Genomic DNA, 12221 nt, shown 5'->3' with positions numbered 1-12221 from the left:
GAGTCTGTGGGTCTCTATGCGAGTCTGTGGGTCTCTATGCGAGTCTATGGGTCTCTATGCGATTCTGTGGGTCTCTATGTAAGTCTGTGGGTCTCTATGTGAGTCTGTGAGTTTCTATGCGAGTCTGTGGGTCTCTGCGAATCTGTGGGTCTCTATGCGAGTGTATGGGTCTCTATGTAAGTCTATGGGTCTCTATGCGAGTCTATGGGTCTCTATGTGAGTCTGTAGGTCTCTATGCGAGTCTAATGGTCTCTATGTGAGCATTGGGTCTCTATGCGAGTCTATGGGTCTCTATGCGAGTCTGTGAGTCTCTATGCGAGTCTATGGGTCTCTATGCGAGTCTATGGGTCTCTATGTGAGCCTTGGGTCTCTATGCGAGTCTATGGGTCTCTATGCGAGTCTATGGGTCTCTATGCGAGTCTATGGGTCTCTATGCGAGTCTGTGGGTCTCTATCTATGCGAGTCATTCGTGACCGAGCCGAGACCATCAACTCGCTACACTTGAGAACCCGGTTTAATCACAGGCAGCGGCTGGAACCTGGTCTGGAACTCAGGTTTCTCGGCCATGGTGGTGGCTCAGCGTCTCCTGAATCCTGAACCGCCCGGTCACCCCGTCCCCCATGTGAACTTGCATGCTCGATTGTGAGTCTGCTCACACGCCGTTACATCTTTTCGCATCTAAATTAACAACACAAGCTCGAGGAAACTAACGACGAATTGCACTTTGAACTGTTTAACGACCCTATTTAGTTGCGTGTGTGTGGCGTTGTCCCATATTCTCATCGCATCCCTTAACAGGTTTTCAGTTACAACCCTTACCCACACGTTCCTTCGCGTAGGGGATTGAATTAATGATTTTTTTTAAGTCGGTTTGTTTAATGCTTGTGTTTTTTTTAATTGTCTTTCTCCCTAAAGTTGCCATTCACTTTCCAGATGTGAAGCAGAGTAGTGTTTGTTGTTATTATGCAGTGTGTGTGTGTAGTGCGTGTGTTGGTGTGTAGGTAATCTGTGTATGTGTATGCAAATAACAGCTTTGCAATGGAGGCACACGTGTGTGTGCATACGAGTGTGTGTGTGTGCTTGTGCTTTTTGTGTAGGTGTCATGTGTTTGCGTGTATGTGTATGCAATTGTGTGTGTGTGTAGTGCGTGTGTAGATAGTCTGTGTGTGTATCACAGTGTATGCAGTGTGTGTGTAGTGCGTGTGTAGGTAGCCTGTGTATGCAATTGTGTGTAGTGTGTGTGTAGTGCGTGTGTAGGTAGTCTGTGTGTGTATGCAATTGTGTGTAGTGTGTGTAGTGCGTGTGTAGGTAGTCTGTGTATGTGTATGCAATTGTGTGTAGTGTGCGTGTGTAGTGCGTGTGTAGGTAGTCTGTGTATGTGTATGCAATTGTGTGTGTGTGTAGTGCGTGTGTAGGTAGTCTGTGTGTGTATGCAGTGTGTGTGTGTGTACGTAATCTGTGTGTTTGTACATAGTGTGTGTGTACGTAGTGTGTGTGTGTACGTAATGTGTATGTAGTGTGTGTACGTAATGTGTGTGTGTACGTAGTGTGTGTGTACTTAATGTGTACGTAGTGTGTGTGTGTGCGTAGTGTGTGTACACGTGTGTAGTGTGTGTAGGTAATCTGTGTGTATGCAGTGTGTGTGTGTGTACGTAATCTGTGCGTTTGTACATAGTGTGTGTGTGTACGTAGTGTGTGTGTGTGTACGTAATGTGTATGTAGTGTGTGTACGTAATGTGTATGTTTGTACATAATGTGTGTGTGTACGGAGTGTGTGTGGCACAAGCGTCGTGGTGACATCACCGCCACTTAGTGGCGAATGGCGGTTGTTGTTGTGTCAGGTGTACTTAATGTGTACGTAGTGTGTGTGTGTGCGTAGTGTGTGTACACGTGTGTAGTGTGTGTAGGTAGTCTGTGTGTGTATGTCATTTGTGTGTACGTAATAATGTGTGTGTGTACGTAGTGTGTGTGTATATGTAGTGTGTGTTTGTACGGAATGTGTGTGTGTGTGTACGTGGTGTGTGTGTGTGTGTAGTGCGTGTGTAGGTAGTCTGTGTGTGTACGTAGTGTGTATGGTGTGTGTGTAGGTAGTGTGTGTGTGTACATAGTGTTTGTGTGTACGTAGTGTGTGTGTGTATGCAGCGTGTGTGTATGTGCGTAGTGTGTGTGTGTAGTGCGTATGAATGTAACGTCGGTGATGACGATGCAGGCGTTGAGATGCAATGTTGCCCAGGGTCAGCACGGAGGACGAGGAGGTGGGGAAGAGGTCGTTCCACATCGGCCACGCCATCCTCTCCTTCTACTCGGCTCTCATCGATCTGCTCGGGCGCTGCGCCCCAGAGATGCACGTGCGTGAGCCGCGGTCATTTAACAACGCAAGATGTTCGGGGTGGGGGGTGGGGGAGGCCCAGACCATTTAGGGCTTCAGAGCACCGAGCCGGCACTGCCCGTGATCCTCGTTTCGATCGCAGGCAGAGACGGCCAGAGTTAAGCCAAGTTTTTCAAGTGCAGCGAATTGACGGGACCTCCAATCATTTCATTAACCCTTTCCCATTCCGATGACGTACGCACGTGCGCCTCATCGTTTTGTTTTTCAAACTCGACAAAATTTGGACCATGGTGCGAGCACGCAGTGGCACCTACTCGCGCGAAAAACGCCACGGGATCTTCAACGTCCGCCGTAAGGCTGAAGAAGCACAGTCATCTGACCCTTGACCCCCATCTGGCCACCTCCATAATTACGTGTCAACCCTTTTACCGTTCCGACACGCCTTGCAAGTTGCAGGGTCAGGGCGGCGTCCCGTTCACCTCTGAATCTGGGAACGCGCAAGCGGCTCAGCTACAACGGTGACAAGTTTACAGCGGAGAGCCACGCGGCAATAGCCGCGAAAACCTCAGCGCTAGCTCACAGCGGGAAGGCCCTCACCCCCCCCACCCGCTCCCCTTTCTTTGCCTGACGTGTTGCCTACAGCTGATCCAAGCTGGGAAAGGAGAGGCGCTGAGAATCCGAGCGATCCTACGATCCCTGGTGCCCCTGGAAGACTTGGAGGGGGTTATCAGCATCACGTTCAACATGCCCGCCATCGGGAAAGGTGCCGCCACCCCCGCCCGCTCCCCCCCGCCTCTCTGGGTGTCTGAGTTGCCAGGCTTTTTGTACGTACGCACGTCGAAACTTCGTTCGCGCCACATGGAGCCAACCGTGCTAATCGGAGGTGCGGCACAAAAGGACTCCCAACTGCGGCCGAATTTTTTGCTTTGTTTGGTAGTTCAATCATCGTCATGGTCATTATTATATATTTTTAAACGGTTGTTGAGCGCAGTTCCCGAGGGCGATAGCGTTTAAGTGGCCGGCAACAAACGGCGACGCCATAGCTGTGACAGACGGCAGTTCGGATGTCGAGAGAAGTTTTCCGAGAGTTTTTGTGAAAACGGACGCGGGGGAGTTGGGCTATGGCACGGGGAACGAAAGCTGAGAGCTTCTCGCAGGATGAGTGATTTAGCCGCCGTTCCGTGACGGGTCACTTGAGATGTCCGTGGTTTTAATGTGTCGATCGTTTGAGCAAAGGGCACAAAGGTGTGGAAACGCAAATCTCTCTCCGTCTCTCTAAATTAAGATTCTGATTCTGAGAGTGAATGTGAGTGGGTGAGAGTGAGTAAGTGGGAGAGTGAGTAAGTGGGAGGGTGTGAGAGTTAGTGTGAGAGTTAGTGAGTGTGAGAGTTAGTGAGTGTGAGAGTTAGTGTGAGAGTGAGTGTGTGAGAGAGAGTGAGTGGGAGAGTGAGCATGTGTGTGTGGGAGAGCGTTAGAGTGAGTGTGAGAGTTCGCAAGTGTGACAGTTTGTGAGTGTGAGAGTTTGTGAGCGGAAGAGAGAGTGAGAGGGTGGGATAGTGAGATAGTGAGTGGGAGAGTGTGAGAGTGTGAGATTTAGTGAGTGTGAGAGACAGTGATTGAGTGTGAGATTTAGTGAGTGTGGTAGTGGGAGAGTGAGTGTGTGTGAGAGTTCGTGAGCCTGACAGAGAGTGAGAGAGCAGGAGAGTGAGATCGTGAGTGTGAGATTTCGTGGGTGTGAGAGACAGTGAGTGTGAGTTCTAGTGCGTGTGATAGTGGGAGAGTGCGTGTGTGTGAGAGTGCGTGTGTGTGAGAGTTCGTGAGCCTGACGGAGAGTGAGAGAGTGAGTTCGTGAGTTCGTGAGTGAGCGAGTGCGAGTGTGCGAGTGTGTGAAAGTGAGTGTGCGTGCGTGCGCGCGTGTTGTGTGTGTGTGTGTCTGGGCGCGTTCGGCGGCAGACGGTGGCGTGGTGCAACCGCGCATGTCTGCCGGCTTCTGCCCGGACCACAAGGCGCCGATCGTACTCTTCCTGGACCGTGTGTACGGCATCGAGAGCCGCGAGTTCCTGCTGCACCTCCTGGACATCGGATTCCTGCCCGACCTTCGCGCAGCCGCCTCCCTCGACAACGTGAGCCAACCCCCACCCCTACCCCACCACTCATCCCGCCACTCACCCTATCATATACTGTCACTCAGGCACCGCGCAGCACCACGAGACATCTCACAGATGCTTTTATTGGGGGGGGGGGGGGGGGCTCTCACGGTGCGGACGGTTTTCCACCGGCTATGAGCCGAGCCGAGCCAGAAGTTAAACCCGTGACGTCGTCTAAATCTGGCTCCGGGCCAAGCAGGGCCGGGGCCAAAGGGCGGGGTGTGACGTTGATCGGCACGGCACGGCACGGCTCGTCTCCCGCAGTGGAAAAACCAACCCGGCGGCCCCCCTTGAGCCCCGTCGCCGGAACCCCCTGGCTCCGGTTGCACCTGGGCGGCAAAATAATCCGCCGAGCCTGAACTCCACCACCCCTAACAACTCGCCACCCACCCGGCGTCCCGTCCCCCCCCCCCCTCTTGTTCATCCCCCCCCTTGCTGCCACGCTCCAGCCGCTGCTGAGCTCCACGGACATGGCGCTGGCGATGTACCGCTACCTGAGCACGGCGGTGCTGCCGCTCATCACCAAGTGCGCGCCGCTGTTTGCCGAGACGGAGCACCACGCCACGCTGGTGGACTCGATGCTGCACACCGTGTACAAGCTCTCCAAGGGCCGCTCGCTCACCAAGGCGCAGAGGGACGCCATCGAGGACTGCCTCATCTCCGTGTGCGGGTCGGTTTTGCCGCGGGGGGACACGGAGCGGGGGGAGGGGGTTGTTGTTGTTGTTGTTGTGACGCTCGTTCACCCGGGAAGGGCTCTCACGAGTCTCGTCCTTCGATCACGATGACATCATTCGGGCGCTTGGTCACGGCTGAAGCTTGGAGAGAGAGGAAGAAAAAAACATGTGTTTGAAGAAATGAGCGCATCCGAGTGATCTGATGTTTGGCGACTTCACCTTGAGTCGAATAAATGTATTCACTTTACATCGGTAAATGAATCAATATGTTCGATGACTTCGATGTTCTTTCTTTGCAAAACTGTAATAATACATCCTTAGGCCTTTCCCTCCCAATTAGCCGTAGGCCCCTCATAGCCGGAATCTGGCCGGGGCGCCACGGTGGCGAAATGTTAACTCCCTCGCCTGGTGTGCAGGAGGTCGTGCTTACAATCCTGACCCTGACGCCTGCTGTACATTTGGAGTTTGCGTGTTCTCCCCGTGGTCGCGTGGAGTTTTCTCCGGGTCTTCCAGTTTTTAACCTCCACGTTAGGAATCATCACGCGTTTTAGAGTATCTGGCTGCTGCTATAAATGTCCACGTGATAAGCCACTTCGTTGGGCCATCAATTGTGGCCAGGTCGCTTCCGACAAAGAGCCACATCGCTCGGTGGGCCTTTGCCTGGTAAAATACAAAAAAAAAATAGCTCGTAGCTTAGTTTTCAGGTAACGAGCGCGCGGTGATGTCGGGGAAGCCCCCGTGGAGGCCCGCGATCCCCCCCTTTCTCCCTCTTGTGCGCCTGCTCTCTGCTGCCATCGCCGAGTGCAGGCAGCTGCGCCCCTCGATGATGCAGCACCTTCTGCGCCGGCTCTCGTTCGACGTCCCCCTCCTCAACGAGCACTCCAAGATGCCGCTCAAGGTGGGGCCCCGAGTTCACGACCGGCGGCGATCAAAGCGCGTCAGCCAGCGGCCTCGTTCTCTGTGGGACCGTTTTTTTTTCCTTTAGCCCGGTATAACTCTCCCGTAGATGGACCACTACGAAGCAAACTGTCGTCTTAACGGTTTTGTTGCTTTTGGAGAATTGGGTGGGATCTGAATGACCTCGAACCGTCGTTGCAACTGGCGCGCCGGGATATCGAATCGAATTGAACCCGGCGACCTCTGGATCGTCGATACAGTTGCGCTGATATTATTTAAAATAAAAAAAAAAGATTTCAGTAGGGAGCCCGGTACGGAACACACAAACCGCGATGCGGGGAGGGCGGTACAGAAACTCCGCGAGCCTCGGTCCCGAACGCCGTGCACCCGGGTTTAGAGACGGGGAGGAGAGTGGGCTCGATGCTGCACCGAGCGGGGACCGCGAGTGGGGGTACGTCTCAGTTTTTACATGGTGGAGGGGGAAGGCGAGAGAAAATTATTCTAAAAAGAAAGTGGACAGAGCCGGGGGGAAATGAGGGCGACGGCTCCCTTGTTTTATGTTTTACGTGGTGTCGTAACCGTCGTCGTTTCGTTGCGGTTGCAGCTGCTCACCAACCACTACGAGCGGTGCTGGCGCTACTACTGCCTGCCCGGAGGGTGGCTGGGGTTGGGCATCGCTTCGGAGGAGGAGCTGCACCTCACCAGGAAGCTCTTCTGGGGCATCTTCGAGTCGCTGGCACAGCAGGTGCCTGGCTTTGTGTTTTGTTTTTTTTCTTCCAACGCGTTTCCGTTTGCATGCGTTCATCCATTTGCATTTGGAAAGCTTGCCACCCTCTTTTCTCTCCGACTGATGAAGACCGCTTTGCGTCGCGATCGAAACGTCGTGGTTTTTCGCTTTAATTTTTAATTCATTTAAATTTAATTTTGTTTTTATTTTCTGTCTACGTGACTTTACCGAAAGAACCACGAATATGAATTCCTGCAGCCACGAAAGTTTTAAGTCAGAAGTTCAGCCAAGTCGGCTGCGCTATCGGCATTCGCCGAAAGTAATCGTCACGCGCTCTATCGGTTTAATGTGTCGGTGGCTTTTGATTGTGTCTGTGCTTTTATTCGGTCTATAAATCAACTGCCCCCCGGCCGACTAGCGCGGCACGAGATTTTAGTATTTGACGTTGATTTATGTCCGTGCAATGCTTTTTGATTCCTCAAGCGACATCGTTGTTTTTTTTTGCTCTTCCGAACATAGATGGACTCGTCCATCTGAATAACTGCCAAATCGCTCTCCGTGGTGCTAACGTTAAAAAAAAGCGCCACTTTTTTAAAATTTTCTTGCTGTGGTTTTCACACCTGATGATGATTGCTTGTGTTGCAGTCGAAACGTCGTGATAATTTTATTGTTTTATATTTCTATTATTTTATTGCTTCCCTTCTACTTGACTTTACCGAAAGAACCAAGAATATTGAGAGACTTGCTTTCCTTTTTCTCTATTTTGCATTCGGATCGTTTTTTTTGGTATTATTTTCTGCTGTAACTTGCTGACCCGCCAACCCGTCCCTACTGGGACATCTGTGAAAAAGAACTTCATGGGCCATCAGATTCCTCCAGTCTAAAAGATTCGTAGCGTCGCCAAAATCGCGGCAAGCCCGCACCTCCGTGCTGCCCCCCCCCCCCCCCCCCGTTGTGCCCCCTCGTGCTCCCCCGCGTGTCCCTCCCCGCGTGTCTCCCCTCGTGCCCCCCACACCGCACAGCGCTACGAGCCCGAGCTCTTCAAGATGGCGCTGCCGTGCCTGAGCGGCATCGCCGGCGCGCTGCCCCCCGACTACATGGAGTCGCAGTACATGGCGGCGCTGGAGAAGCAGGTGTCCGTCGACGCCGACGGAAACTTCGAGCCGAGGCCCAAGGACACAGTCAGGTCAGTGTCCACGCCGGCGGTCGCCCCGTGCCGCCGCCCGGTCGCGTCCAAGCGGAAACGCCTTTCCCTCGCACGCGGTTGTTATTATTATAATAATAATAATAATAATATTTTTCTGTTCGTGTTTGTTTCTTTTCACGGATTCCGAGCCGTGTTGCGAAATTCTGCGGCTCGCATTTGTGTTTCATATTTGTCCCCATCGTGAGTTCGGCGTCATGTCTTGAGACAAAGTATCCGATCGGAGGTCTCGCAGGCCATTTTACTTCATCATCAACTCTGGTTAATCCACTGCTCGATGAAGGCCCCCAATGGCCTCTGCCACCACTGACGATCCTACGATGTAATAATAATCCATCCAGCACCTGCACGTGAACTGAATCCATCGCTCCATCTCCTCGGTGTCTGATGACTTCCATTCCTTGGCTGCCACTCCATTGTGAGTGGTTAAAACGCATTTTTTTTAAAAATGTATTTTAAACCACAGTTTTATTTCGATTGTGCTTATTGGTGTTACTTCTCGAGACAATGAATCAATTGAATCTCACACATGGCAGCACAATCCGTTTAACTTTTCTGTAAATACATTTCAGATGTATAATGTTGTCCATGACTGTTTCCATTTATGTCTCTCTGGCTGCAATACTAGTTAATGAAACGATGTGTACCCTACGTAGCATGAAGAAGGGCCATTGCCTGAAACGTCATCTATTACAGGGCAGCGTCATTGCCGAGCGTATTGAGTTTTATGGATTTATTTGTTTACGAAAGGTTGTGCGGCACGCTCGCTGGGCTGGCATTGCCCCGGCTCACTGTGCTCACTCTCACTGTGCCCACACTCTCACTGTGCCCACACTCTCACTGTGCCCACACTCTCACTGTGCCCACACTCTCACTGTGCCCACACTCTCACCGTGCCCACACTCTCACTGTGCCCACACTCTCACCGTGCCCACACACTCACCGTGCCCACACTCTCACCGTGCCCACGCTCTCACCGTGCCCACACTCTCACCGTGCCCACACTCTCACTGTGCCCACACTCTCGCTGTGCCCACACTCTCACTGTGCCCACGCTCTCACTGTGCCCACAATCTCACTGTGCCCACGCTCTCACTGTGCCCACACTCTCACTGTGCCCACACGCTCGCTGTGCCCACACTCTCACTGTGCCCACACGCTCGCTGTGCCCACGCTCATTGCCACTGTGCCCACGCTCTCACTGTGCCCACGCTCTCACTGTGCCCACGCTCGCTGTGCCCACGCTCACTGTGCCCACGCTCTCGCTGTGTTCACCGTGTCCACACTCTCGCTGTGCCCACACTCTCACTGTGTCCACGCTCGCTGTGCCCACGCTCTCACTGTGCCCACACTCTCACTGTGCCCACACTCTCGCCATGCCCATGCTCTCGCCGTGCCCACGCTCTCGCTGTGTTCACCGTGCCCACACTCTGGCTGTGCCCACACTCTGGCTGTGCCCACACTCTGGCTGTGCCCACACTCTCGCTGTGTTCACCGTGCCCACGCTCTCGCTGTGTCCACACTCTCACCGTGCCCACACTCTGGCTGTGTTCACCGTGCCCACGCTCTCACTGTGCCCACACTCTCACTGTGCCCACACTCTCACTGTGCCCACTCTCACTGTGCCCACACTCTCACTGTGCCCACACTCTCACTGTGCCCACACTCTCACTGTGCCCACACTCTCACCGTGCCCACACTCTCACCGTGCCCACACTCTCACCGTGCCCACACTCTCACCGTGCCCACACTCTCACTGTGCCCACGCTCTCACCGTGCCCACGCTCTCGCTGTGCCCACACTCTCACCGTGCCCACACTCTCACCGTGCCCACACTCTCACCGTGCCCACACTCTGGCTGTGTTCACCGTGCCCACGCTCTCACTGTGCCCACTCTCACTGTGCCCACACTCTCACTGTGCCCACACTCTCACTGTGCCCACTCTCACTGTGCCCACACTCTCACCGTGCCCATGCTCTCACTGTGCCCACGCTCTCACTGTGCCCACACTCTCACTGTGCCCACTCTCACTGTGCCCACACTCTCGCTGTGCCCACACTCTCACTGTGCCCACACTCTCGCTGTGCCCACACTCTCGCTGTGTTCACCGTGCCCACACTCTCACTGTGCCCACACTCTGGCTGTGCCCACGCTCTCGCTGTGCCCACGCTCTGGCTGTGCCCACCCGCCCGCTGTGTCCGTGCGCAGCATCATCATCCCGGAGAAGCTCGACTATCTCATCAACAAATACGCGGAAAACACTCACGACCGCTGGGCACTGGACAAGGTGAGGGCACTGTGTGTTGTTGCCTCGGTGTCGTCTGGGACTGTTGTTGTTGTTGCTTTGATGCCGAGCCCATTTAGTGTGGAAAAACCTGCATAAATCGATGTACTTATGCAATTTGTCCTCCTATGCTTTCTTTTTAGTGATTAGCGTACCTCTCCTATACTTTGCACTCCAATCGGATTTCGTATTGTTTGTTGTTGTAACTTTCTGACCCCCGTACCCCGACCGGACATCTGTAAAAAAAAGAGCTTCACGGCTCACCGGATTTCTCCTCCGGCCTTTATAAAGATTCTGATTCTGAATTTGAGTTCGTCCGTTACACGGAGGGTTGGTCCCGTTGAGCCGGCTGGCCCGGCTGTTTTGCACGGGCGATTCGTTGTGGTGCATGAGCAGCAGCGACAGCAACAGCGACGACGACAACAAGAGCAAAAGACAATCAAAACGTCGATATCGCAGAGAATGATGACAGGGGTCCTGAAGGAATATTGCACAACTGACAGACGAGGCGTTTGACGGTCATGCGCATGAAACGCACGCGAATTGAAAAAAAGAAGACCCCACCGTGATGCGTCTCAATTATTTCGTAAAAGGAAAGTGGTGATTGCACCATCCCCCCAGTGGATGCAGTGGGCGGTCACGGAGACTAACATTGTAATTCACTTGCACCGATCGAAAATAATCGATGCTCGTGCACATGTTTCAAGTTTATTTTGTGTAACCGGGCGGCGGGGACGAGTCTCATTTTGTGAGAGTGATCCGGGTCAACACAGTGGCCGAAACAAAAGCATCGGACGGCGTTGAAGCAAAGAGAAATTGTGAATATAAAAAAAATACAATCGAGATCAAATAACAATTGCGTCTCATGAGGAATATTTTTTTTTCACAAGCATAAGTCGTGTATCAGAAGCACCTGAATTGATTTTAATCAATGACTTAATGACTATACATGTAACTGGTGATTAAATATTAGTATTTTAATTTTCATCTCAACATCAAAGCGTAGAAGTAAATAAAAATTACGGGAAATATATCATCGCGAGCTTGTTTGAATTTGAAGAAAACAAATCAGATAACTTTGCTTTAATTGCCAATTACAAAATGTACACAAGCCAGTGTGAGCAAAGATGGTTGCTGATTTAAACCGCATTGCATTATGGGGGGGAGGGTAGGGAAACACCCACCGCCAATAGATTATCAGGTGATTCCCATCACACTTATTTGTAAGGACTTTTTATTTATTTTTTGTAAATACTTCGTTTTGGCGGTTGGATTTGAGCCCGCTTTTTTTCTCTCTCTGCACAGTGCCTTGTGACCTCTGGGTGAAAGAACGCTTGAGGAGTGTAAAGTACTATTATTATTCCGTGACGACAATTTTCCTTCGCTTGTGCGTTGCCATTTTTTGCCGGTCGTCGTTGCAGATCACCCAAGAGTGGACGTACGGAGAGGCGGAGGATCCAGAGGCTAAAACGCATCCCATGCTGAAGCCTTTTAAACTCTTCTCCGAGAAGGTGACGTTGGAGGCTGTCCCCGTTTTTTTTTTTCATTTTTATTGCAACTCAACGCGAGGCTGGTATGACACGCCGATAGCAAAATGGGAGTGATTGGAGGTGGACAGAAACTGCGCGAACAGCAACCCGATTTCGGTGCGACAGGCTGACCTTATGAAGGGGGAAAAAAATAGTGGTACGATTTTTATTAATTTATTTTTGTTTTACTCAATTGGGATTATGCACACGCATAATCAGGCGGTGCGCCACCTCTCGCCGCACCAGGGACGGCTGTCTTGGGGGTGGTGCCCCTTTTCCCTGCGCGCTGAGATGAGACGTTGACGCGCGGCGCTTCGATGCGGCACGGCATTGTAGGAGGGCGCTCTCTCAGAGAACCAATCAGCCGGTAGTATCAGTTGTGCCGAGTCGGTGCGGGGGAGGGGGGATACGTGGAGAACGGACTGATGA

At 52.4% G+C, this 12221-nt stretch overlaps 1 protein-coding gene across 11 annotated transcripts in view; it reads left to right on the top strand.

Moving 5' to 3' along the window:
• LOC116953891 (ryanodine receptor 2-like) overlaps nt 1–12221 on the top strand; it is a 321447-nt gene that overhangs the window by 114904 nt on the left and 194322 nt on the right. For all 11 annotated transcript variants that reach the window (XM_076051967.1, XM_032974196.2, XM_032974194.2 and 8 more), the window contains 9 exons: nt 2234–2348; nt 2972–3092; nt 4283–4452; nt 4926–5146; nt 5958–6048; nt 6652–6792; nt 7797–7960; nt 10188–10266; nt 11685–11774. In XM_076051967.1, coding sequence (XP_075908082.1) covers nt 2234–2348; nt 2972–3092; nt 4283–4452; nt 4926–5146; nt 5958–6048; nt 6652–6792; nt 7797–7960; nt 10188–10266; nt 11685–11774 — 1192 coding nt within the window. The remainder of the gene's footprint in view (nt 1–2233; nt 2349–2971; nt 3093–4282; nt 4453–4925; nt 5147–5957; nt 6049–6651; nt 6793–7796; nt 7961–10187; nt 10267–11684; nt 11775–12221) is intronic.

The sequence above is a fragment of the Petromyzon marinus genome, chromosome 53 (genome assembly GCF_048934315.1).
Source record: "Petromyzon marinus isolate PM22_M1 ecotype Great Lakes invasive population chromosome 53, UKy_Petmar_22M1.pri1.0, whole genome shotgun sequence".
Lineage (NCBI taxonomy): Eukaryota > Metazoa > Chordata > Hyperoartia > Petromyzontiformes > Petromyzontidae > Petromyzon > Petromyzon marinus.
This window is presented reverse-complemented; position numbering and strand designations above follow the sequence as displayed.